The sequence below is a fragment of the Takifugu flavidus genome, chromosome 4, assembly GCF_003711565.1.
Source record: "Takifugu flavidus isolate HTHZ2018 chromosome 4, ASM371156v2, whole genome shotgun sequence".
NCBI classification, from domain to species: domain Eukaryota; kingdom Metazoa; phylum Chordata; class Actinopteri; order Tetraodontiformes; family Tetraodontidae; genus Takifugu; species Takifugu flavidus.
In genome coordinates this window covers 10,394,793-10,419,180 of record NC_079523.1, presented here as the reverse complement: position 1 = coordinate 10,419,180, position 24,388 = coordinate 10,394,793, and the positions used below count along the sequence as shown (strand labels likewise).

At 44.8% G+C, this 24,388-nt stretch overlaps 3 protein-coding genes and 1 long non-coding RNA gene across 15 annotated transcripts in view; 2 read left to right on the top strand and 2 right to left on the bottom strand.

Annotated features, from left to right (window-relative positions):
- eps8l3a (EPS8-like 3a) overlaps positions 1-363 on the top strand; it is a 4,682-nt gene extending 4,319 nt beyond the window's left edge. For both annotated transcript variants that reach the window (XR_008950306.1, XM_057031645.1), the window contains one exon: positions 52-363. Coding sequence is in view for 1 of the 2 variants with exons in the window: in XM_057031645.1 (XP_056887625.1) it covers positions 52-63 (12 nt within the window). In the remaining variant the exon portion in view is untranslated. The remainder of the gene's footprint in view (positions 1-51) is intronic.
- On the bottom strand, positions 360-18,817 carry LOC130524999 (AMP deaminase 2-like). 10 transcript variants are annotated; one of them, XM_057031634.1, is made up of 19 exons: positions 18,761-18,817; positions 18,462-18,515; positions 7,462-7,592; positions 6,979-7,109; positions 6,373-6,441; positions 5,564-5,672; positions 5,281-5,464; positions 5,066-5,207; positions 4,896-4,985; positions 4,675-4,804; positions 4,385-4,579; positions 4,184-4,315; positions 3,939-4,102; positions 3,729-3,855; positions 3,486-3,649; positions 3,269-3,389; positions 3,013-3,186; positions 2,761-2,871; positions 360-2,639 (listed from the first exon to the last, which is right to left on the bottom strand). In XM_057031634.1, the coding sequence occupies exons 2-19, from the start codon at positions 18,469-18,471 to the stop codon at positions 2,424-2,426; spliced, it is 2,400 nt and encodes a 799-aa protein (XP_056887614.1). In that variant the 5' UTR covers positions 18,472-18,515; positions 18,761-18,817; the 3' UTR covers positions 360-2,423. The 10 variants fall into 10 exon arrangements, with proteins under 10 accessions (XP_056887614.1, XP_056887613.1, XP_056887616.1 ...); XM_057031633.1 differs by lacking the exons at positions 18,462-18,515; positions 18,761-18,817 and adding exons at positions 16,348-16,478; positions 17,623-17,696; XM_057031636.1 differs by lacking the exon at positions 6,373-6,441 and having other exon boundaries at positions 18,761-18,815.
- Positions 16,680-24,388, top strand: LOC130525009 (uncharacterized). Its single transcript, XR_008950307.1, has 2 exons — positions 16,680-16,819; positions 24,157-24,388. It is a non-coding gene; the product is annotated as an uncharacterized LOC130525009 (long non-coding RNA).
- On the bottom strand, positions 19,060-22,854 carry LOC130525005 (G-protein coupled receptor 61-like). Of its 2 annotated transcripts, XM_057031647.1 has the most exons (3): positions 22,644-22,854; positions 20,102-21,744; positions 19,060-19,983 (listed from the first exon to the last, which is right to left on the bottom strand). In XM_057031647.1, the coding sequence occupies exon 2, from the start codon at positions 21,537-21,539 to the stop codon at positions 20,133-20,135; it is 1,407 nt and encodes a 468-aa protein (XP_056887627.1). In that variant the 5' UTR covers positions 21,540-21,744; positions 22,644-22,854; the 3' UTR covers positions 19,060-19,983; positions 20,102-20,132. The 2 variants fall into 2 exon arrangements, with proteins under 2 accessions (XP_056887627.1, XP_056887626.1); XM_057031646.1 differs by having other exon boundaries at positions 19,060-21,744; positions 22,644-22,853.

Below are 24,388 nucleotides of genomic sequence, written 5' to 3'. Positions count from 1 at the left end.
ATGTGTCCGTTCTTCAATGTCTTGCTTGTTTAACTGGTTTTTACTGTGCAGGCTGCCAGTTAAAAGACCATCAGCGACAAAACCATTGTGCACCGAATGGACTCGACAACTATATAATGCTCATTTCAGAAGATTTTGAGCAATAATGAATTATTCTGAAAAGCTTTTCTCTCTGAAATCCAGATATAATATATATTCACTCGTTTAAAATGTTATATGATCAAATTATACATTATTTAAAGTTCGTAAAAAGGCGTTTTGTTCTGAATTAGGTAGGAAACTATCTCTCTTGTAAACTACAACAGCCGAATCAATGCATCCATGTTGTAACGTGTCAATAAAAGTCAGTCTGACAAAGCTGAAGTGAATAAACATGCTTTATTTTGATTAAACCATTTCCCATGAACATTATCAGGAGCAGCTCTCTAACACTGGCAATTATCCTCAGGCAACAGCGTGCCGACAGATCAGTTTATGGGGGGAAAAAAATGGGAATTTTGCAACAAAATGATGAGACAAAGGGGGAAAAACAGGACGGAGTTTGAGTAACAGAAATCTACCGCCAACAGTCACTTGTGAGGTAGGGTGCATTATTTTGAACCATAGGGGGACAGTCGATGAGTTTCAGACAGCAGGAAATTTGTTTTCTTATGGACAAACGCGAAAATAAAAAAAACAAGCGAGACAAAAACAAAGCTGCAATTTAGACAGATGCTTTTGTGCTTCGTTGCTGAACACTTGTGTTTTTTCATCAAAATAACAGCTAATGTGTGGCTAGATGGTGGCTGTAGGGAAGCTAAATTAAAATCCATCCGTGTGATTAATGAAGCCACAGTGATAGAAGTTTTAAAAAGAAATGGACAAAAATGTTCAAGTGAATCAAAAAAGCATAATTGATGGAATGACGGGGACTCGATGATCAACGGCAACAAAACACGCAGAGCAACATCAGCATGTGAATATAAAATCTCTCATCTCTATATCACCTTTACAAAAATACACTTTATACTTAAAATATTCAGCGTACAACTGCAGTGCAACCCTTGCCACACTCAAAAAGAAAGCTACTGTATTGTTACCAACAAAGAAAACGTTCCTCTAATCACAACTAGAGTACAGAAACATACCATAAATGTTGTCAGATGTGAGGGTGTTCATGAATAAAAGCAGACGTTTATTGTGGGGACGTGCTCCGAGCCTCCGGGCGTACTGAACTGCTACAGTACCACGCAACTGTCGTAACCGTGTCCCAGCACGGTTTAGATCCTCAAAGACAAAGTAAACGATGAGTTCAAGTCTGAAAAGCTGGTCAGCAGCTTCCAACTGAGATGTTTTCAAGAGATTCATGCAGGCATGCAAGAAAAAAGCACTTAGAACCAGAAGCAGGTCAAGGCTGTTTTACACTGGGCATGCAGCAGAGTGGCCCAGGCCCACCGCAGCAGCGGCAGCGGCAGCGGAGGCCGACTCCGCCCGACAGGATATCAGATGCAATGTGATGCGGGCAGGAAGGACAAAAGATCCGGGCTCATAGCAGCCAAAGGTGGAAATGAAAAGGCACTGTGAAGGTGCTGCTGTACGATGCTGAGCATGCAAAAGCGCCAGAGGCTCTCATGACGATGCAGTTGTGCGCTCCCTTCCTCTCAAAGGGAGCAGAATTTACACATTTATCTGTGGAGAGGACGTGTCCTTCTCACTGTAGCGTGACTCATTTGCGGTTTGTTTGATGGAATGTTTATGAAAATAAATCACTGGCAATGTCACAAGCTTTGAGTTCTTCAGGTGTTCATTTAAACGCTGAAGAAAACTGCAGATGTGACATGAAAATGAGGAACACACGCACGTGCTGTACAGCCAAAGATTGGAAGAACATTCAAGAGTTGTGCAGAAAACTTCAGGGTGCTGGTTGTTGCTGTAGATACTACGGAGATATTAGGTAATGTTGACTGTTGTCACCAAATAACAGAATTACTCGCAGGCTCAATCCCATGATTCACGATGGGCAGAGAATTAAAATAAACACTGATTTCAGTGTAAAGAAAGAGAAATCCCTGCTCCATCTTTGCTAACATTCACAACAAACACCCGAATTGTACGTTAGAAAGTGAACGGAAGCCTAAATTTTAACGGAAATTTAATAATTTAGTGATGATTGCAGAGATCTCAGAAAGGTGACCACACCACAATCCTTGGCTTTTTGGGATCATTTTCATATAACCAGGGAGGTTGACGTTCTATGTTTCATATATTTTTTAAAAAGTCAATCAAAACAATCATTTGTAAAGTGTCATTAAAAACTTTCTAAGTGGACCATATGGTGGGGGGGGGGGGGGGGAGGGGTCTACAGGACGGTCGTGGGACGTTAAATCGTGTTGAAATAGAACTGGACATGCTAGTTTATTGTGAGTGGACTACAGGCTGGGACCTCAGCGTTGACCTGGCAGAGGGCCCATCGTCAGGGAGTCCTCCTCGTCGATAGGGTCCAGGCCGTCAGTGCGCACGGCGTGAGTGATGAGCTGGAGCTCCTCTAACAGCGTCTCACAGCGGTAGGCCACGCGGATGTCCGGGACGTTGGTGCGGCGAATGTCGTTGCACTTGGGACCTTCCTTGTAGTAAGAAGGACCTAACCAGTAACTTTTAACCTGGAAGTGGAAACGCTGGCATGACTGGAAAGCTCCGACCCGCCGTTGTCATTACGTGCAGCATATTGCACGCGGAAGCTGTGCATGTATGCACGTTTACTAAAGTAGTGCACGAGTTTACCTGCTGTGAGAAGCCGCTCATGAGGACGCTGTTTCTTGCCAGCTCACACATATCACAGGAACTCAGTTTCCACACCTGAGCAGCAATGCTGTACTCCTCCATCAGAGGCTCCTGCACACACACACACACACACACACCACACACACACACACACACACACACACACACACACACACACACACAGAGATCCAGATCACATCTCATGGTTCATTTATAGCTTATAGCTGTGATACAGGATGTGCACATTCTGACCTTGGTGAAGTGGAACTGGAGAGGATCATCAGTGGACAGAGAGACCATGAGTCCTCTGGACAGATACTCTGGCAGAGGGTTGCGATGGTAGCTCAGGAACAGGCTGTTGTTGCTCAGCGGCGACATGGCGATGCCAATTTGAGCCAGGTAATAAAGGTACTGCAGGACCGGGGCCTGACAGATGAGAGATAGAACCTCAGGTCTAATGTATCTCAGCGTTGTATCACGTCTCAACGGGAGTCAGTTGTGCCTTTACCTTCCTGAGGAGCAGGCCGTGGGAGATGTTCTCTGATAACATAAAGCCCGACACCAGGTGATGAATCGGCCCCGCCTCCCCGCAGTGAGGTCGCAGCACAAATGTGTTGAAGCCCCGCCGCCTGTTTACCAAAACCACAGCGTTACTTCATGTGTCCTCTGAGAATGTTGGCGAATGTGTTGGAAGATGAGGTGAAGGAGGAAGAGCAGATTCCGACCTTCGGAGGTGGTTGAGCACGGTCATGTTGGCGTAGGTGTAGTAGAGGTAATAGGAGTATGGCGGATTGTCTTCCTCGGTCCAGTCACCTGGCAGCGGACTGTCGAGGTTGAAAATGTGGTGCTCAGGTTTGGACTCGTCGTCCACACTGTCGAAACCCACCAGCTGGGAGGAATTCAAGAAGACGCAACAATCAGTGTATTTGAATGAGCCATCCTGGGAGGTCTTGTCATGTGACACTGACGTGTTCCAGGAAGAGGTGGAGCTCTGGGTGACTGCGCGGGTTGACGGTGGCTTCGAACAGAGGCATGAAGATGTTCTCCAGCATCTCCTGGAAGTTGGCCAGCTGCTTCTTTGTGCGGTAAACGTCACTGGGAGGCGACGGAACAGAAACTTCCCTAAGAACAGATCCAGACAATGTCTGACCTTTTTACAAAAGCTCAAATGTACTCACAACAGCCGGGGCACTTGAACGAGCCAGCGGACGTTATCGGAGTACACGCTGTGTTTAACGGCCCACTGAGCCAGCTTGTCCCATTCGTCCCTGGAGCGGCCGTAGATGGACAGACGGAGCTCGGAGTTCTGGTACTTACTCTCCTCCAAGTCAAACATCACCTCCTGAACACACACCGGGAGACATCCCAGAATCAGTCGAAGCGTCAGCAAGCTGAGGATGCGTGCGCGTGAGTGGGTTCGCACCTTGATTATGTGCGCGAAGTATTTCCCTTCCACATGGTTGTCGGTCTTGATGAAGATCTCCCTCAGAATCGACTCGCCGATTGGGTTGTACTTTGAGTTGAACTTATCAAAGCGGTGGAACGTGTTGCGGTCCTGAAAGGGACGAACGCCATCAAACCTTGTTTATTCCTCGGCACCGCGAGCCGCTGGCGCCTTTCTTACCGCGTGCATGTCCAGAGTGTCGACGCTGAGATCGAAGGCCGTCAGGTTCATGGTCTCGAACACCTCTTTGAGGGTTTGACCTCGGCCGTTCTCGATGTGGACGATCTCCCCGGGGTATTTCTTCATGGCTCTCTTGATGAATCGCAGCAGGTGCTTCTGATTCATGCAGGAAGACGCGTGGATGTGTGTGTCCACCTGGAGGAAGAATGATTATCCCATTAGATTGGACGGCTCCGATCGTTTCAGCACGCTGGTATTTAACATACAGTGCGTATGCACGTGGTACGTGCCTTGCGTATGTTGTAGAAGTCTCTGTGTGGAACTTTCTTCTGGGCCGCCAACTCCTTCATCTCATTCAACAGGATGTGCATCTGGAATTTAGAGCTTAGGTACTGGAGACGGCGATAGCAGAAAGACTTCCTGGCAGGGTCAACCACAGGAAACAACCATATTTAAAAACCAAACGAGGACAGGAGGTCAGAAACGGCCCGGAGGTCGGCGAAACACTCACACTGGACCATTGATAACCAGAGCCATCATCACATTCAAGTCTGCTATATACTCCTTCAGGTCAGGATAAGGCAGGTCCAGCTCTGTACTCCTAAAATGGAGAACATAAAAGGTCAACCCTTTGGAGTCGGGCAGCTTTACGTTCATTTAAACGCTCTATATCGGACGTACTTGTCCATATTGGTTTTCTTGGTGTAGACGTGGACCACGCCACCCTCCATCTTACACCCATACCCTGTGTCTCCTGGCATGCTTTTAGGGTCCTGATTGTCATATGGGTGCGTCTCAGAAACAGGTGGATGGACACGGGCATCTGGGGAGAGATCAAACAGATATCTGCTGCCGGCATTCACTCAAAAGTGAGCATCATCCTGAACGTGCCATACCAGCATCAACGGGGGTCTCCGCTACATCGTACATTCTCATGTCCAGAATCTTCAGGCCGAGGTCCTGCAGGGCGTGAGCCGTGGTCTTACAAAAATTCTGCAGGGAATAATTGATGTACTTCTCTCGGATGAATAATGCTTTCACCACACACTTGGCAGCGTCCACCAAGTCTGTGAAAGGCACCTGTGAATGTGTCAAAGGGCAGAGTGAATAAAAACCGCTGTGAAAAGATTCATTTCCACTGTTGGAAGGTAAAAAGTGTCTCAGGGAAAGTCTCCTCACCCCACATTTTTCCTCTCCAGATATTGAAACGCGCTGGAACTCCTCTATGTGCACCTCCTTCTCCTTAATCACAACGCTGTCATTTTCTACACTCTTCTCCTTGACTAATCTTTAGTGACACGTGCAAGGTTGGAATTGTTAGAGAGAAAATAAATGGAGGAAAGAAAGAATATAAAAGTAAAACCAGCTTAAATGGAAGAGTTGCTATTGTATCGATACAGATTTTTTTTTTTTTTATTATTTCTCCAGGACATCAGAAGTGCCTAACAAGGAGCCTAACCAATTTAGAGATAACATTTTCCACCTTTACAGTCAGTGTAATATTACCATTATAATGTTTTAATGTAACTAAACAACATGCTCAAAGAATTTTTAAAGCCTGGATTATTTTTATTATTTTATAGATTTTAACTATTTATTAGCAACATTTGTTTGAGAACTTTTTGGGAAATTATGATTACAATGAAAAAAATAATTGGGCAATTAAATAGAGCTACTAATAATTCCAACAACTAGTTGGATTTAATGAAAAACCCTTTGACTGCATTTCCAGGTAAATGTCAGAGATCCTTAAAGAAAAAGACAACTGTAGATACACCAGGTCACCAGCAGAGGGCGTTGTGATCATTTCTGTCAGGCCTTCAGGAGCAAAGTTGTCAAATTTGAGTGAAGACTTCCTGAATAATACAGATTATCCTAAAGGTATGCAGAATAATCAAACACGACCCAGCAAGCAGGTTAGTAGAAGGCCGCAAATAAGCTGAAACCGATCACCTTGTGCACATGGTACTGCAGTAAAGCTCACTCACTCTAGATCTGCAGCACTGTCGATTTTCATGAAGTCCTGTTTGGCACGGAGCAAGATCTCTGGCTCAAGCCTTGATAGAGAGCGGCGCAGCATAAGTGGCAAGGCAGGGATAGTAGGGGGGGGGCAGATGGGAATCAGAAGAAGTTAGAAGACTTTAAGCACACCCAGTGAGAGAGAACAAATATAGGCACTAGCACACACACAAACAGAAATACTTACATATTAAGCAAGTGATCGAAAAAATGGAAAAACTTTTAGTGAAAAACCTTTATTCTGTTAGAGGAGCCACATCCCGCCTGCAAAACACCCCACAACTGTCTTAGAGGTGCAGGGTGCATCGACCCCCCTCCATCCCCCGGCCCCCGGCCCCCCGGTGCCCCACCCCACAGTGACAGAAAAACACTGAACACTGGATCAGCTGGCGACTGCTGTGAAGCCCTGTTAGCCGATTGATGACGTTAGTTAGCCCACATACTGGCGTATCAGAAGCTGATAAGCAGGCGTGCATGGGGAAAAAAAGGGTGGGGGAGAGCTATCTGTATGGCCTGATATGCTTGTGTGCGTGTGTGTGCGTGCGTGTGTAGGTACTGCGTTTGTGTTTCCTTACTTGATGTCCTGGCTGATTTGCCTCTCGAGGCGATGCCGGCGTTCCTCCAGCTGTTCGATGGGGCTTTCCTCGGGGAACTCGTAGGGAGCGCTCCGCATCTCCGTCTCAGCCATGCTGCGTGTGAACAGCTCCTGAAACATCGCATCATACATCATCACCTCGTAAAAATGACGGGTCACCAAGGGAACCAACAATAAGCACTAAGGCTCACAAAACACACTCTTCTCAATAAGGGTGACGAAAGAGCTGCCATTTTATAGAAAAATATATTATATTTTAAGAATTTATACATTTGTGACATCATGTCAAATGGAAAAACAAACTGTGTTGACACTCAATCAGGTTCTTTGCAAATGATTGAAGGATTAAACTCTTTCTATACATGCGGCACATCCTAAACAACCGCACTCTTGGTTGGAGATTATTTGCAGGACCGGTACCACAGGGACCTGATGTAATCAGTGATCTGCTCTGAACTTTTACCTCAGCAATCTCTTTGTACTTTTCCTCCATGGATGTGCGCAGGTCGATCGGGCAGTGTGTGACAGAAACGGGAGTCCCTGGAAGCGACCTCTGCGGCTTGAGAGGATGTGACCCAGATACACCAGTGAGGTCTGCAGGCAGAGACATTAACAGTCCGTGAGAGAACGCCACAGTCACTGCAATCATGACAAAAACTAAAAACGATCTGATAACGCATGAAAAATAAACACAAGCTTAGAATGGAAGGTGAGCGCGAGTGTTGTGCCACAGGTTTTCCTGCATGGTTTCACAAACATGTCTGTAAAAACAAGTTAATATACAGTTCTAAGTAATATCAGTGTTTATAAAAGTGAATAAAGCTTAGACATGGACATGAATTAGGGACACTGTATATTATTACCCATGTCAAGAAATTAAGAAAAAAACATCCGATTTTATTATTATTATTAATATTATTATTAATATTTTATTTTAATTAAAACGAATAAATTATTTATTTGTTTAAAATAACAGCAGCGAGTGGTTCAATGAGTGAGGCAGGTGGGCCACATTGCAGGTTTAACTGATCTGAGATGCTTCAAAATGGCATCCAAAACCAGAAAGATGTGAAAGAAAATGGAAAAATATCATTTGAATGGATTGAATAATAGCCCAAATAGCAAAGACTGGTCAAAACTGGAATCAAAGAAGGTCTAAAGGGCCCTCTGAGTACTGTAACAACTCGAAAAGCCCTGTAAAGATAAGCTGTCAGTAAGATAATGCAGCAAAATCCCATTGCTGGAGAATGTGGCATTAACAAAAACAATAAAAACCTTTACTTGTAGTTTAAGATGAATTGCAGGGGTTGTTACTTTGGGTAGAGAATATTCATTTATAGACAGATGTTTTTCCACCTTAGAACGAGCCACTGCTGAATAATTGGAATTACAAATAAATTATCTTTCAGCTGTCCTGAAAGATACCGTGCCACTTTGCTCAGACCTACTTGGAGAAAGAAGTGAACTGTTGTGGCTCCAGTATAAACGGGAGCCACCTGGAGGTGACAGAGAGGGGCCTTCCTCACTCCCACCTGCTTAAAACAGATGACGCCGTTTTGGTTTCAGCCTCAACCAAGCGCTCTGAGAAAGTCAGCCTCACTTGGATGGTTCTCCCCAATAAAAGGCCCGAACTGGCAGAAGGCAACAAGAACCACGCTGTTCCCACAGGAATTCATCCCTCATAATAACTATAGCTTTGGGAGTGGCGTGTTCCTCCGCCTCTATAATTGTCTCTTCGCTGTTTCTGTGTCGGCTCTGCTGCCATTATTTTCTGCTATGTGTCTGTTTCCAAGATGGGAGACGGGAGTGAACCAACCTGGTGACGCCATGAGGCCTGACTTTACTGAACACTCAAGAGTTAAACGACATGATGTAAAAAGAACGCGTGAACATGCTGCACATGTGCCTCATGATACCAATCATCACATAAAGGTACCTAGAACAAGCTTTTCAGTTGATAAATGAGTTTAGATATTCACACACTCACACACACGCTGGGCCAACATAGTCGTCCCCAGGATAGTAACCGTGTAATCCCTGACCTTTCCACCACAGATGAACCTTAATCCTGCACCAGCAACTCCATCCATCCCAGTGTCATCACCACACAATTCTTCTGAACGCAGTCATACAATGGAACAGAGAAAAGAGAAACACGAAACTGGGGAGACTGGAAAGGTTTTGTAAATTCTACGGCCACTTCCTGTAAAGCAAAGACAATGAACAGCAGCATCAATCAGTGGAGCACAATACCTCTTTAATGACCCAGCCTGACTCATTTATTTGATATGCTTTGTCAGTTTAGAACAACTCGGAAAGCAGACACAGTGAACTGCAGACATTCCACAAAGGCACACAGTGACCTCCTGCACACACAGGTCATTTCCAAGTTTTATTCCATCTTCGGTCCCAGTGTGAGCACAAACACTGGTCTTTATACTGAAGAGGTGACGCTCAGCTATGCTAGTTTTTGCAACGTCATCATAATTCAGATATTGAACCCTGGCCAAGTCAGTTTGAGTAATAACAAACATCAAGATTGTGGTAATTAATGGGTGAACTTATGAAGGAGTGTAAAGATCAGCAGTCTCATATGTTCAAAGCACTAAGCTCACAGTTTGTCTGCTAAAAATATTTTAATAGGATCCATTAATACTGATAGATATCTAACGTATCACCTTTATGTGTAGTCAAATATCAGTCAGAGAGACGGTTTTATATTACTGCGACACCAAAATGACAATAACAACCATGTTCATGAACCCCATAAATAACTGTGCATCAAGACTGTGAAGAACTGGGCCATTTCACGTTAACTGTTAAGAGATTTCTCACTACTCCACAGATGTTTTCACCTAAAAACAGTAACAGGAAGCGACAAAAACAGGAATGACAGACCTGCACCACCGGTGCTTCGTGCCAGCTCTCTCTCTTAAGTCTTCAAACTAAAAATTGCAAACCAGCAATACCAGAAGCAGAAGAGACATACATCCGGCATCTAACTCCTTCAGGTCTTTTTACTTTCATAAAACAATAAACTTTAGAAAAAATACCAATTGTACCATACTGTAAAAAGCCTAACCCAGCTGTATACCCTTGCTCAAGGGTACCTCAGGGGTGCTCTGTCACCTTCCCCTACTACAAGGACGCCTTCTGATTTGTGCGCACTGGGATTTGAACCGAGAACCCTCCGCGTCTCAGTTGATTATATGCTGTATATTACTAGAAGAAATAAATATGGAAGGAAAAAAAGTTCTACACCGCTCGTTGGAGTGGAACGGAAAGCTTAACCAAACTGAGACACACAACAATCTAAGTCATCAAAATAATAAACAATCAAAGCAGATCAGAATTTTAGTGAATGAATAATGGAACACTGTAATCTGTCGGCATCTCGGGTGTTAAAATATCTTTGTCTTTTTATTCCCTTAATGAGGTGGCACACACTTGAGGTGTTTCTTAGCAACGACATTTAAAAAAAATTAAAAACATTCACTTAAAGTCTTTGGCTTAAAAATATTTGAACTGTTCTATGCAGACTGACAGTGATGACACAAACACTAAGCATGCAAAACTACTGTCCAAAAAAGGCCAAAATTCTGGCTAAAAATACCTAACTTGTCGCTTTTTGGAGAGAAGAAAACAGAAGATGAATAACAGCTATTTCTGTCAGCTCCTGTGGTCAAAGGTGTTTGTTTTTGCTACTAATTCAGATGTGTCTGCGTCATAAACACCAATGAAAGGATGCATAAGTCGCCACTAAACACCACAAAATATTCTCAAACAGAATAAATAAACAAAAGGCAAACATGTTATTAAGGTCAAGGTGCTTTAACAGCGGGCCTCTTCCAGCACACGTCTTAAGTTATTTCATTGTCTTTACAGTATATGGCTACCTAAAGACAGTGGTGCTCATCTCCGAGCCTAATTGTGCGGTATTTTTAATCACTCATAATCTGAAGGACTCCATAAACTGACAGCAGCTCAGGATCCCCACTAACGTGCTGTGCAGGTTACAGTACCTCTACGTGCCCGCCCGCCTGCTCCCTTTACCGCTGTCTCCGCCCGGGTCGCAGCGGGGCTGGAGCTCCTGATGCTGCCTGGGACGTGTAACTAGGCCTGGGACGACCGGCGCACCCTCCCCCTCTGGCCCGGCGGAGGAGAGAGAGAATGACAGCGGGGAAAAAGAGAGGCGCTTCTCCCTAAAGACACACGGCTCCGCTGCTAGAGGAGCCGCACAGTCCCGGCTTGTTTGCGTCTTTCTCAGCAAGTGACAGCGGCGTGCGCGGCGAGTGCGTGAGCCGCTTCATCCAGCGGTTGCGTCCCTTCCCTCCGCGGCTGCTGCTGCTGCTGCTGCTGAGTCCCTCAGCTGTGACGGCCCATGAACGGTGCGGGGCGCGAGTCCCCCCCAACCCCGGATTAAATATAGGGCTGGACCGTACCACGTTGCAAAACAGGGGCGGGGCCAGAGAGAGACCTCTTGCAGTTTCCTCGCGCTGTAAAATGGAGGAGGCCGGCACGCTAAGCCACGCCCACCGCAATTTAAAAGTCTTCACCACATCTTTTAATACGTTTGAGTGTGTCGTCTTTTCCCTTTAACCCGTCTTAACTTTGACACTGTTTCGTGTATAGAAGAAAATAGCAAATTCTGGGGCCTCACGTTGGAGTCCAGTATTCATCTCAATGAGCTGAAATAAACAAACGTTCATATTGCCCTAGTTGCTATCTTCCTTTCTCTGCCCGTCTCATGACAAGGATGTATCTGTGCTCTTGCACCCATGACTTCTCATGACACGAATAAACAACGCAGGCTGTATTTCACTCAGTACAACTTCACAAGTGACACTTGGAAAATGTATAAGGCTAAAACAAACATGCAAGTGTGCAGACACACACACACACACACACACGTACACAGCTGGGCTCAGGCACAGATGAATGAACACTAAATATCCTGAGTAAACCATGAAGACGAAGCTGCTCCACTTGTCTGGCACAGATGTGTTTATTTTTCAGTTTAGTTCTACCTCATACACCTCAAACATCGCCTGAAGAATAACAGGGTGAAAAACTTGTTCTAATCAAGGAGCACTTACACATGTAAATAGTCATTTAAATTAATACAGCAGGAGCTTAATAGGGGAAATGTAAAAGCACTTCTTAGAATTGTATAAACACTGATGAAAACATCAAATGAATAAGATTTTTGAGTTGTTCTACATTAAAGGTAGATAGAATTAATTTTTAAAAAGCGGTGCTGTGTTTCAGTGTCAGGTGACCTACTACAGGACACTGTCTACGGGCCAACTGGGGTAACCATACTTCCTTTTGACTGAATTTAAAAATCAATAAACTACCAATAACCACTCACACTTGTTGTACCACAGCTGTACCTCCACCTCACAAAACATGGAAACATCAAGATAAAACCAGATCGTTCCATTTGAAGTAACACAAAGACTATACAATATAATTTCCTATAACATCACCAAATTTATTTGATTAGATTTTTCTAAATGTTTGATTCTTTGGGCAGCACAACCATGGCTGCACTGTTAGTGCCTGGTCGTAGCTGCTCCCTGGTCTCTGTGAAAATAACCTTTGTCCATAAAAACTGTAATCCCTGCCTGGTTGGTTTTCTCAGCTCCACCTCCTGCCTGTTCTCTGAGTGGTGCTGCTGTCAATAAAACACACTCATCAGCAAACTGTAATCAAGGGAGACAACATCTGCCAGGGCAACGCTCAGCTCCGAGACACCCACCGTGTATGCTGTATAACCTACGAAATTGAGGTGTGTGTGTGTGTGTTGGTGCAGCATTGATATTGCAACTGTGACAACTGTAGATCTAGCTGCATATGTCGGTCTCCAGGAAATGAGCAGATAGTGTGATGTTTATTTTTGTCACTTAATGACTCAAACTGAACTAGATGTATTGTTGGACATTGTATTGACGCAAAGATAAATTCTTTATTAGTAATAAGACATTAGGGAAATCCAAACTCGGGCAAATAGAGCTTAATCAGCAGGGGCAAAAACAATTTATTCAAGAAACACTGGGACAGAAACACGACAAAGTTGGAATGTGGCAAGAAAAACAATGTGAGCTGGCAAAAACTGAACCAACTCCATACAAGGAGGTGAAAAAGATGAGGAGCGAAGAAAGAATGTTCTACAAGTCTAATAACAATGACCTTAAGCCTCAATAGGAGCTAGAGTCAAAGGAACCAGACTAACTTATTTTAAATGACTGAAAACAAAAGAGACAACGCTCTTAATGGTTGCATTATAAAGAAAACCAACTTAACATTGGACAAGCTTCTCCCAGATGATGAAGGGAGAAATTAGGTGTGCTGCTAAGCAACAACTAAGCCCTGTAACCCTCAGAGGACCGCACAAGTTCAGCCTGTTGTCAAGCAGTCCTTCAGTGTGTAGCACAATATTCCCACATGATTACAGAGGGAAACACAACAGATACCCTGGACCAGATCAGCCAGAGCTCTGCCCAGTACCAGAACCTCTTACCACCTGTGATTGCGGCTCTCATCATATCTGAAAATAGCAAAGAGGGCTAGCGCGCCACTTGACACTAACAACACGTAACATATTGTACCTATCACTCCATGGACACTGGAAGCTTGACAGTATTCCTGACTGTTCAAGGTGTGTTTGGGATCAAAGTCTGAGTCGATAAGACAGAGTTGCTTCACTGATGTGAAGTCGGGGCGCTCTGATGAAACACATCCTCTTTCTGAGAATTTATTACAATCTTTACTTTGGGAGATAAAAAGAATGTCATAAAGGCCACAATTGTTGTTGTCGTTTGTTGCTTAGTTGTCATATATCATCAGTGTGAATCGACTTCCTGCAAAGCAAAACTATAACTAAAAGCTACTGCTGATTATTCACCCTCATATATAAGTAAATACACTCATTTCAAAGTGGAAACCGACATTAAAAGCCTTTTTTAGTTCAATGGAACGTGTATGTCAAATATAGGGATTTTGCTTTTCAAGGATTTGATCATGCTAAGATAAAAAAGTTAGAAAATGGGGAGGATCCACAGACAGGAAGCAACTCAAAAGTTGAACCTATATGAAAAAGAAGCTACAATAATGCACCAGTAATATATTGTGGTGCCAAATGCTTCACAATTGATTACTGGTTCCAGACAATAGCCATTGCAGAGGTTATTACTCTCTTGCATCTACAAATCCAAGTGTTTATTGTGTTTAATGTGTCTCATGGGTTTAATCATTGTGTAAAGATACGAAAGGACAATAAAAACCTGGTCAGATGCAAGAGACTGCATTTCCAGGTTACATTGGTGACATGCTGCATCTAATAGCCATGGTGATGTGCCATGTTGTGATCGCATGTGTGTTTATATTGTGGTGGGGATTAAAATGAGTTGTGCTACATCTGCTTAACCACAAAAACAAAAGGCCCACCTGTTACAGCTTCGGGGGCCTTGGAAACAGGATCTCCAAAATCCCTTTTCCAAGGCTGACACATTTTCTTTGATACATGGGAAGCAACTGTGTTATTTATAGCTTAAGAAAGCCGTGGAATTTTACAGGTCCTATGTCATATCTGAGTACAGACTCAACCGGCCTCGGACAGGTCCGGTTTGACTCTATCTAAAAGTGAGAGCCTCCCCTAGAGGCGAGACGAAGAACAACACTTTACAAACTACTGCTGTGAAGGATGAAAAACCAACAATAAAATTATTTTACATATCGAGATAAACAAGGAAAACAAGCTTTGTTACAAGTGTTCTGCCATCTGCTCTTCATCCCAAATAGATCTGCCCCCACTGCTTGAAGCATCACTGTAGAATATTATAAATAATGTAAAACAAATTAGCCCCTTGGTGATACGGACAAAAGTGGAAATGGCGTACGAAAATAACACTTGAAATCAAGACAGACAGGAACTGTGTAAGTGATTAATAATAAAGAAGGAAGGAGAAGGAAGCAAATGCAGCAGCCACTTAAGAGTTTAAAAGAATTTATAGTACTAAAAATGCACTGTTGCCTGTTAAGTTGGAATCAAATGTTTTTCACCTCTTCGCATGAAATAATTGTAGCTATCTGATTTAGTATTGATACAGTGTATAGTTTAACCAAAAAAAGATTAAAAAATCAGATCAGATCATAGAAGAATCTAAATTGCCTCCCCCCTGTTAGACACTCCAGTCTACTTATATAAGCCCTGGCTGCAGTCCTCTGCCATTGCTCGACTTTCTAACATGTGATGCAATCAATTTTCTTGCAGGCCAGGGCAAAGTGATTAAATTATCTCCAGTAATGTCTTCCCCAGTTAATCAATACCCCCATTTTCCAAAATTAACTGGGAATAAGAACTTATTAGCTGGGAACTAAAGGAATAATGTCAGGAGCTGAGCTGAAGACTGCAGCCGCTCAGGCTACAGTGGGTTTTCTGCAGGCAGTAAATATCCCGACAGAGAAGCGTGGTCAGACGGAAGGAGAGCGACGGGTCTCCATCTGGCTCTTTCGATAGATGGGGAGAGAGGAGGGCTCAGCCAGGCAGCTAATTGAGAGGCCTGAAATGAAGGCAGAGCTGCAGAGAGCACTAAGTTATTTATTACTGCAGCAATGGCGGTCTTCCTCAGCAAATATGGACTGTATGTGCTGAGGAAGACTGTCTTTCCTGTTTGCATTAAGATGAGTAACTGCTGCTGCCGCTGCGCCTGCGGACTGAGGAAGCACCTTGTCAAAATCAAACTGCCTCACCGACATTTTCTCCCTCTACTTCTTGGCCAGCAGTTGGTTCAAAGCAGAGTATGAAGCTGTGCTCACTTGGCCTATAAAACGTCACAGTAGAAGGCAACGCTCCCACATGAACTATACACAGACGCTTGCACTTGTACTGTGTGCGTGCATAGAAGTAAATGTACAGTATGAAAATAGATTTAATTCAGTTTCATTTGCAATGTAAAAGGCAAATTTCATAATCAAACCTGAGATGGGCTCAGATGACTTATAGGGATAATTATTTGTCTATAACAAGTAATTAACTAAAATATTAAAGGTTTGATTTATGCCGCTGTGTCTCTTTAAAATTCTATTAAAGAACCCCACAAACTACATTAAGGTATCTACACTTTAGATTGAAATGGCAAATGTGTTTTATATATCCGATGTTGAGGCATCACACGAACGCAGCATCTCAATAACATGCAAAACGGAGCAGCAACAAACAGCCACAGCACCTCACAGCTCCCATATGCAGCAAGGACCCAAACATCCCACAGTCAAAGTAGCCGAGTGCTGTTCATCCCCCCACATTTGAGAGTTCCATCATCGTCTTGGTGAGACCCTCACTCACCAGGGCTGGTGGTGCTCTGCAGGCTTCCCCTCTTCCGAAACGGGGATTTGGGTTTAGGCTTCCCTTCTTCATTGTTAGCAGAGGAAGAGGAGGTGGAGGATGACATCTTCCCAGCTGTGCTCTTGTGGCTGCTGAAGCAGAATGAGTCAGAGCTGGAGCTCGTGGCAGGACAGCGGGGCAGCAGGACCCTCACTGGGCCGGGAGGAGCTCCTCTGCAGAGGAGGCTCCTCCTCCCTGCCGACAGCGAGTCGACAGTCACGCTGCACCCCCATGAGCTATAAGGCAGCCCATGGCTTCCCCGATCTCCATTCCTACTGGGGGCCATCCTCCTTAGTTGCCCTAGCAACCTAGGAAGGAGCCTCAGGTATCCAATGCGGTGCAAAACCGCAACTGATGAGGGCATTAGAGTGTGTAACAGCGGCCAACAACACTGGTGAGCCGACCAACGACAGCCTGATAGCTGAGTGCTAAGGTGAGTGAAGGACAAAAGTTTTTTTTTCCACTCATCTAAAAATAGCAAACAGAACACGCTGGATCAAGGAGAAGTGGGCTCAGGAAAGAAAACAGAACAGAAAGTGAAAAAAGTCTAAGGAAGTCAGCAACATGACACTAGTGATAATCTACTATTAGTTTCTCAATCTTATTTTCTAAAAGATTCAAGCCTAATCACACACAGCACAGGTCCAGCTGCAGAGAAATATCCTAAACGCAGAGCATCATTGGAAGGGTGAAGAGCAGAGCTTCCTGCATGGACTTTATTGCCTGTAGTTTATCAACATGTCTTCTACAGCAACAGCATGAACATGTCAAGCTAAGAAATAAACCTAAACAAAACCCCACCAATTTTTAAAATACAGCTCTGTAGATGTCACACAAAACACTTGCAATCATGTTTAAAACGTGTGAAAAGTGTTGCATGGTCTAGTAACGTGACTAAAAACAGTGTATTTCTTTTCAAAATATACCTTTCGCAATAAAAGCGGCTCACCTGATTCAAAGGCAAAGGGCTCCACCTAGTGGCGAGAACGTATAAAGCGTTCACTCGTCCTGTATGACTGTTTACCGCTCACAATTAGCTTTGAATCCATGTGCTGCTTATAAAGTGTAGTGATTTTATAGTGTTATCACAGACGTATCTTGTCTCACTATCTACAGCTTGGTTTATTTACACGTGCACCATTAACCGATTTACGTCCTGTTTCCAAACGCACCACCATCCGTAGTAGCACAAGAACATAAATTCATCAATAAACAGGTAACAACCAAATTACTCACATTCTCAAACGCTTACGCGTACTTTCTCCTGTAAATCCTTCTTTGGTTTCCGTGTGCATGTGTGTTTACAGAGATCAGATGCTCAGCTGCATTTGTAAATCTGGATGAGGGATGGCCATTAAAGCCTGATTTAATAATGGCAAAGATGAGCGCAGCAGCACTTTAGACAGATCTCTGACTGCAGCTGCTCCTGAAATGGATGCTTATGAGATCTTAAACTGGATCTTGAGTTAATCGGGACGGCCACTTTGGAGAATTAGAGAGAGAATTCCAAACACTAAATTGGAGAATGAGTCCTAATTTAGATATGATATAAATCTAGAAACAGGGAAGAAAACTGAGAAGACAGAATACAAAGCAATTTTGCTAAAGCGGGGTTTGAAGGTACTGTAGTGTATTATACTAATCATTTGAATTAACCGACATATTGCGCCACCTATCGGTAAAGTACCTCGATTCTGAGTAGCGTTCTTAACCTGTGTTTTGTTTTTGAAGGCCTGATAGTTTTGATACATATTTGCATTTAATGTAGAAGGGAAAAAACAGTAGCCCTGCACTTGAGAACCTACAAAGTTGATAACTTTGTGAACTAGTCCTTTTAAAAACGTAAACTAGTGCTTTGAACGATGTGTTTGTATCTGGTTCAACTATGTTAAAATATTTGTATTTGATAGCTATCGGCTCTGATTTCGCCCTTGACTCCAAATTTCTTCACAAACTTCTCGCCAAATCCACTAACACACTTTTAAACTGCTCTTTTGACATGAAAAACGTCTATTTTGACATTAGAAACGTGTCACATGGGTGATGGTTGTGTTTGATTTCTTTTATAAACTCACCGGTCGACATGTTTGAAGAGCAGCAGACGTTGACGTCACCACAGGAAAAGTTGTCTACAAACACGAACACACAAATCGGTTTCAGAAGGCTTCCACATACTCGGATTATGAATCGGATTATACTTGACGATCTTTAGGGTAAATGTGTCAGACAGTAGGAATGTAACAGCGACTGTGACGTTTTTAGCCTCGGCAAGCGGAACATGACAATAACTTCATCCTAAGGTTTACGTTTACGCGTTTTATGTTTGTTCCTAATAAGCAGAAGTTAGTCCGGCGACGTAAAATAGTAAACTAACTTGATTTTATCTACCGAGAGGGTTTAATCAGACCGTCTCTTGTCTTCCTGGAGAGTCAAAACATGTGACGTCACGCCGCTTCCTCAAAAGAAAGGACAGAGTCTAACTTTGTGGAAAACTTTCATCCTGTCACATTCCTGCTGTAAAATATATCACACGCACCGAATGGAAACTTGCACTGGCGATATTTGTTGTAAAATGTAAAAATAATAATGGCGAAGTTACTTATCAAAAGAAGTAATTCGTTGTCTTAAACGACTGACAAAAGCGTGGAAATTATGAGCAAGTATACAAGATGATTTACAAACATAGAAAGTCTTTATTTGAACAGCATCTCACGCCGAACTTTCACCAAAACACCACTTTTAATTTGTCTAAACACGCTCATATCAATGCAACACAATGAAAACAATCTCTGAACACGCGGAAATCTGATGCAAACATTGAACACTTAATTATACGTAGACGGCAGATGAAAATTAAATTTCAACTCGATGATTTTTTTTTTTTTAAATTCTTCTTTTGACGATTCATTTTGGACTTGGCATCACCACACGAAAAACTTGAAAGAAAAACCTCTTAACCCTGTTTGCACATTGAGAAATACCCTGCTAGTGTGACACATTTACCATATTTGACCCCGACAGTTGGTTGAACTATTATAAAATGTTAAATTCTCTCATCCTCAAGTTGTAAAGTGAGTGAAAACCTGTTTTTGTCCTCTTGCCTTATATTGTATTTTGTTGTTTGTATGCATCACTGTAAACTTTTGTGTCCATGGTGGGGTAATATAAAAATATCATGGAGAGAAGCATCAGGAAAAAACACATACATGAAAACACCCAACCCATAAAAAGTACAGTTAAAATAATCTGACAGATAATTTGGCGATTGCATCAAATGTTATTAATAAAACGATGCAATTTCTACATAGTCATTTTTTTAGATGTCCATCCACTAAACAGCGTGGATCCGGAACAGATCCGGCTTGTTCTTCCTAATTCAGAAAGACCACCATGAGGCCACAGCATGTAATCAAACCTCAGACGGCTGACGCGAGCAGTGGCATCGTCATCGTCATCCCAGACGCTGCCTGTGTCTTCTTTAATGCTCTTTAGTTTGTCAACCCTTTACTCTTGTGTAAACACCGCAGAGGAGTGATTGTCTTGCGGTTTGTCATTAGACCAGAGGTGATCCGTCAAACTAAAGGACCGCTCCCTAACCTGAAATGAAATGGACAAAACATACAACCATAAAACTGCATTGATTTAAATGTATAAATTACTCGAATGAATTCTTTAGTAGCGTTCAGTTCGTGATCGGGAATGAAACACCTTTTACCTGAATAATGACACTTAATCTCAGTCAAAGCTCAATTGTCTGTGTATATATGGTTATTTTTCACCTGCTCGTTCTCGGTAAACTCTGAGGTCTCCTCTCCGATTTGTCCGGGAATACGGAAATCGGTGGGAATGGGTTGTGCAGATTCGGAGAGTTGGGACTGAGCCACAGGACAGCAGGCCCCCATTTTAGGGCTGGAGGTGCTGTGAGAGTTCTGCGGGTCCAGATTACAGCCAGTGCCCTGAAGAAACTGAAGGAAGTTCTCCTCGATGGATCCTTCGCGACTGGGCAGTCGGTCCTCCATCTCACCCCCTGCTCTCCGAAACAGACAAGGCAGATGCTTCCCCAGCTCCTCCCGGATCTGTCTGTTGAGGCAGCCATAGAAGAAGGGATTGGAAGTGAAGCAGAAGTAGCCGATCCAGGTGACCACTTCCTCCGTAGATGCGAACTTGGCGGGTGGAGCGGCGGCCAGTGCAGAATACAGGTGGAATGTAAAGTAAGGTAGCCAGCAGCAAAGAAACTGCCCACCTACCGCCACCAACACCGCGGCAGCTTTTCCTCCCCCGAAAGGGCGCTGTGGAGTAACCCTGCCTGTCCCGGTCCCTGTCCCTGTCCCAGAGCTGGTGACCATCGTGGAGCGACTGCTGAGCGACTCTGACCTTTGTCGACGGGGCGTGTCCATCCAGGTGGGCAGAGGCCCGTGGTGCATGGCGGCCACACGAGCCACTTTGAACATATTGCAATACACAACAAGAATCACCAGGAGAGGACACAGGAAATAAACCAGAGTAAACAGAACAATGAAGGCCAAACGGTTCAACCCTCCCCCTGTCCAGTGCAGCGAGCAGCGCCTGTTACCCTGAGGAGGGGGATACAGGACCGCCGCCCCGTCTCCCCCGATGCCACCGCTCCCGAGAAGAGAAGTTCTCCCACTTTGCAGGAACCAAGCCAGCAGCGGCAGAGCAGACATGGCCAGAGCTTTGACCCACACCCCCACCAACACCGATGCCACCAGGCCCACAGTCATCTTTACTTCGTAGCGCATCGGGTGAATGATGTAGTAGTAACGCTCCACATTGATGACGGAGATAGAGAGGATGGCCGCGCTAACCAGGCACACGCTGAGAAAGAGGTAGCTCCGGCAGAGGGCTTCCCCGAAGAAGGCTCGCCCCGAGAGCATGCCGAGGGGCATCAGCACCAGGGCTGCCAGCAGGTCCACCACACACAGGTGGAAGACAAAGGCAAACTTGTGGAGCTGTGGGGCCTTGGCGATGACCGCCATGACGGCCACGTTACCAACCACGGCCAGCAGATCCATGAGTAGCATAGCCACCAGGGCTAGCACCTGGGACAGGGCCCAACCCTCAGACAGAGGGGAGGCGGATGTATTGGAACTGAGCTCAGGGGGTGGGTGGGAGGAGTTCCACATCGGTTCCATCGAAGGGTGGAATCAGGCAGGCAGGTACGACAGGTCACCGGCCCATCACCCATCCTTCACGGCCAGGAAGTGCAGCCAAAAAACTGTTGTCTGAAAATGAGGACCGGCTTGTGGAGGAGGGGGACGCTGCAGCTGCCACAAGGATGTGAGCTTGATTCCCGTCCAGCTAGCACGTCTTCATGTCTGCTGTCAGTCGCCGCTCGGCCTTGACGGAAGAGAGAAAGTGACAAAAATCATTCAAGCGCTCCAGCTGCATCTGCAGTTTATAAAGGAGAATAACTGAAGGTTGACTGAACCATCGCGAATCTTAACGCCAAAGAGACCAGCTGCTGCGACGGATCGTACTTAATAACTATGCAGTGAAGTCCTGGTCCACCCTTTAACACTCAAATTGCCATCAAAGTAAAACAGGCCAAGGAGGGATCCCAGCTCTTCCCGTTCTGGGGTGACAAACACATTTCAAGCACACATCCTGTCAATGTATGAACGCCTGGCAGTTTCGACACTACCTCTGCACGCACGGGTCATCCTTTCCATTGTGCTACCTGCGGCGTGAGCTCCGGTCCAACATCTACTCATTCCATCTCCGTGCCTTCATGCTAACACGAGGAGTGTAGCTAATGTGGCTGCCTGGAAAGCGTTGACCCCGGGTCTTCAGCCTAAAATGTACCCGCAGGCTGCAGATCCCGTCTGCACAATAACGCGATGCAAACAGTTGGGGGTCGAATACCATCTATTTCTACAGGTGATCCTCTGCTGTCCGCTTGAAACCAGCAAATTCAACCGGCTGATGCAGTGAGAACAAGATGTAATCAGGTTCAAACCTGAGCGCTGAACTCCCTCCTCACCTCATGAATGAGTGACTTGTGTGGACAACATGTGTCCAGAGGGGTACTCCCATTTCTGCCTGGTTTAGTCATGACTTCACGCCTACTTGTTTATATATTAATCACCGAGGCGTTCTAGCCCCTGCACACAGCAGTGCTGCCTCACAGGGTTTGGCACCGGTTGGGAACCATCAGAATAGGGGGAGATTATTGACGACATCGGAGATCTAATGAACCGAGGGTTGAAAGATGGAACGTGGCAGGGAATGTCACATACCTGAGCCAGAGGGTTTCCTGATGCAGCTTTCTGTTGCTTTAGTCTTTGAAGATAAAAGCCCGGCGCGGCGCCTGCCGCCAAGGCACGCCGCCAGCCTCGGTCACCGGTGGGTCGTGTCCAGGCGTTTTTTCTTCTCAGCCCATCCTCTGCCTCCTCTTGCCTCCTCCCTGAATGTGTTAAGCTGTGGAAGCGAAGAATTTTTTTTTTTCCTGGGAGGTGGGGGGGGTGGGATGGCTTGCAGAGGCACCAGCTCAGAGCCTCACAAACACACACTGACTGCAGAGATGGAGCATCAGGCAGTGAGGGAAAGGACCAGCGCTGCCACCTCTGCGGGGTCCTAGTGTCCATGACTCCTGTCAGCTTAAACCTTTAAATGTTTGAATTGCTTAGCAGACCACAGTGGAGGATGGTACATTTAGTCAGTTGTTGCTAGTGTTGACACAAGGGATGTTCATTAAAATCTGGAATGCACTCCAGATGTTCAACATCATATTTGAGCTACCAGCTGGCTCAGGCTTCATATACTGTGCACAGGAAATCAGAGATTTCCCCCCAAGTCCACACCAGCGTATGTCCCTCTGTACAAAACCGCAAAATTAAAGCATTGTGAAGTGCTAGCAAGACCTGCAAACGTTGATATAAGGCTCACAGCGCAACCACAGACGCTACGAAGCTCTTGATCGCCCCCTGTAGGGATGCTCCAGTAAAGCCCCTCCTCCCCACACACGCTGCAAACGTCACGTACTGATGTTAGCCAGCGCGAGACAGAGTGAGATAGTTGTGGCTTTACAATTTATTTTCTTGTATTTTGGGTGTTTGTTCAAACCATACATGAACTGCTCTGATGTAAGGATAATGGCTCCACATGTTTCTGTTGCTCCGGCTAACAGTGACTCACAGAGTGATTTAATTGATTAATATGACCTAAGACAGCGAGGCGGTAATTAGGACAGGCTTCAGACCCCACCATCCCATCTTCAGCTGATGCTGTTGTTGCCACGGTGATCCTTCCACGGTCCGTCTCATTGCTCTGTCTGCAGAGGACAATGAAATGTGGGCCATTAGGGGGAAGGCTACTCTATTGAAGGAGCAATCACGTAGCTGCCAGGTTTAAGGTGTTTGCATTTCTAAGGTTTGCGGCCGCAATATACATAAGATTTGCATTTTAAAGCACGCGGGGCAGCATCTTCATGATTAAAACCAACGTTTGAATTGGCAGCACCTCGCGGGAGTTTGCTTCATCACAACGGAGCTGGTAAAATCCCAGTGACAAATTAAATCCTCTGGTTGAAATATTACATTCACGGTCATGCACATTTAGTCATCATTACACTAATTCACAGCTCATATGCTGTTGCATAGAGCTGCAAGTCTGTCCACAAAGATACATAAATATATAACAAAAAGGATTGAGTGTCTCAGTTTTGTCATGTGGTGATAATGGCGTTAATATTGTTGAGGTTGGTGTTCTGTTTGGCTGGTGTCTCCATCTCCATCTTCCTTTTTGTTCCAGTGCTGCGTTCAGGAGAGCATGGAGGACTGCGGGGACAGCAGGGAGACACACCTACAGCTCATTCCCAAACCAATCTGGGACTTTACCCGCTTGCCAGATGGTCGCGTCAACAGCCCTGGCTGTTAACCTCCGAACTGAAGCTCCATTCCCAGCATTTTATGGTTGTGATTTCCAGTAATCTGAATTTGTGTTCTGTTTTCTTGGGTTTAATAAAAGCTGGATGGACTTTAAA

Coding starts and splice junctions, on each gene's coding strand:
- LOC130524999 (XM_057031631.1), bottom strand. CDS start 16,750: ATGCCCTCATCAGTTGCGGTTTTGCACCGCATTGGATACCTGAGGCTC. Junction 4,986..5,065: donor AAGAAAACCAATATGGACAA/GTACGTCCGATA, acceptor TCTCCATTTTAG/GAGTACAGAGCTGGACCTGC. Junction 2,640..2,760: donor TGAGCGGCTTCTCACAGCAG/GTAAACTCGTGC, acceptor TTCCACTTCCAG/GTTAAAAGTTACTGGTTAGG.
- LOC130525005 (XM_057031647.1), bottom strand. CDS start 21,539: ATGGAACCGATGTGGAACTCCTCCCACCCACCCCCTGAGCTCAGTTCC.